Here is a 459-nt window from a genome sequence, read left to right on the forward strand (position 1 = left end):
AAGTTCTATTTTAAAGTGTATTTCATTCCTACTAATGGGTGCATGTGCAGAACAACACAATATTTTCTATCAATATAAAATGTCTACCAACACCCCCAAGCTGACCTGAAATACATTTTTCCTGCCAAAGAATCTGTTTACTGGAACTGTCAAATGAAAGTGGTCGTGGCACATCAGTGACCACAGCCCCTCCTATTCCTACCAACACTAAAGTCACACAAGAATCCTCAGTCAAGTACTTCCGCTAGCTTTTCGCCTCCCTGGAACACGTAGGAGACTGCTTCCATGTGAATGAAGTCGAACATCGCCTCCTCTGCCATCGCGAAGGGCGCCGTTGCCTCCCCCGAGTGGCTGGGCGCTTACAGCCCGACGGCGGCGCCTCGGCCGGACGCAGCTCCTGGCTGGTGCCGTTGATGAGGAGGGCGTCGTGTGGCCACTGTCACTGGGAAAGGCATCAGT

General features: G+C 51.2%; 2 protein-coding genes across 2 annotated transcripts in view; both read right to left on the reverse strand.

The window, feature by feature from the left end:
- The window catches only part of LOC119593024 (trafficking protein particle complex subunit 6b-like), a 7727-nt gene extending 7285 nt beyond the window's left edge, over positions 1-442 (reverse strand). The window contains exon 1 of the mRNA XM_037941919.1: positions 240-442. Coding sequence (XP_037797847.1) covers positions 240-320 — 81 coding nt within the window. The 5' untranslated portion in view covers positions 321-442. The remainder of the gene's footprint in view (positions 1-239) is intronic.
- Positions 1-459, reverse strand: part of LOC119593023 (extracellular signal-regulated kinase 2-like) — an 86647-nt gene that overhangs the window by 76668 nt on the left and 9520 nt on the right. The window lies entirely within an intron of this gene.

Source organism: Penaeus monodon, chromosome 31 (assembly GCF_015228065.2).
Source record: "Penaeus monodon isolate SGIC_2016 chromosome 31, NSTDA_Pmon_1, whole genome shotgun sequence".
Classification (NCBI taxonomy): Eukaryota; Metazoa; Arthropoda; class Malacostraca; order Decapoda; family Penaeidae; genus Penaeus; species Penaeus monodon.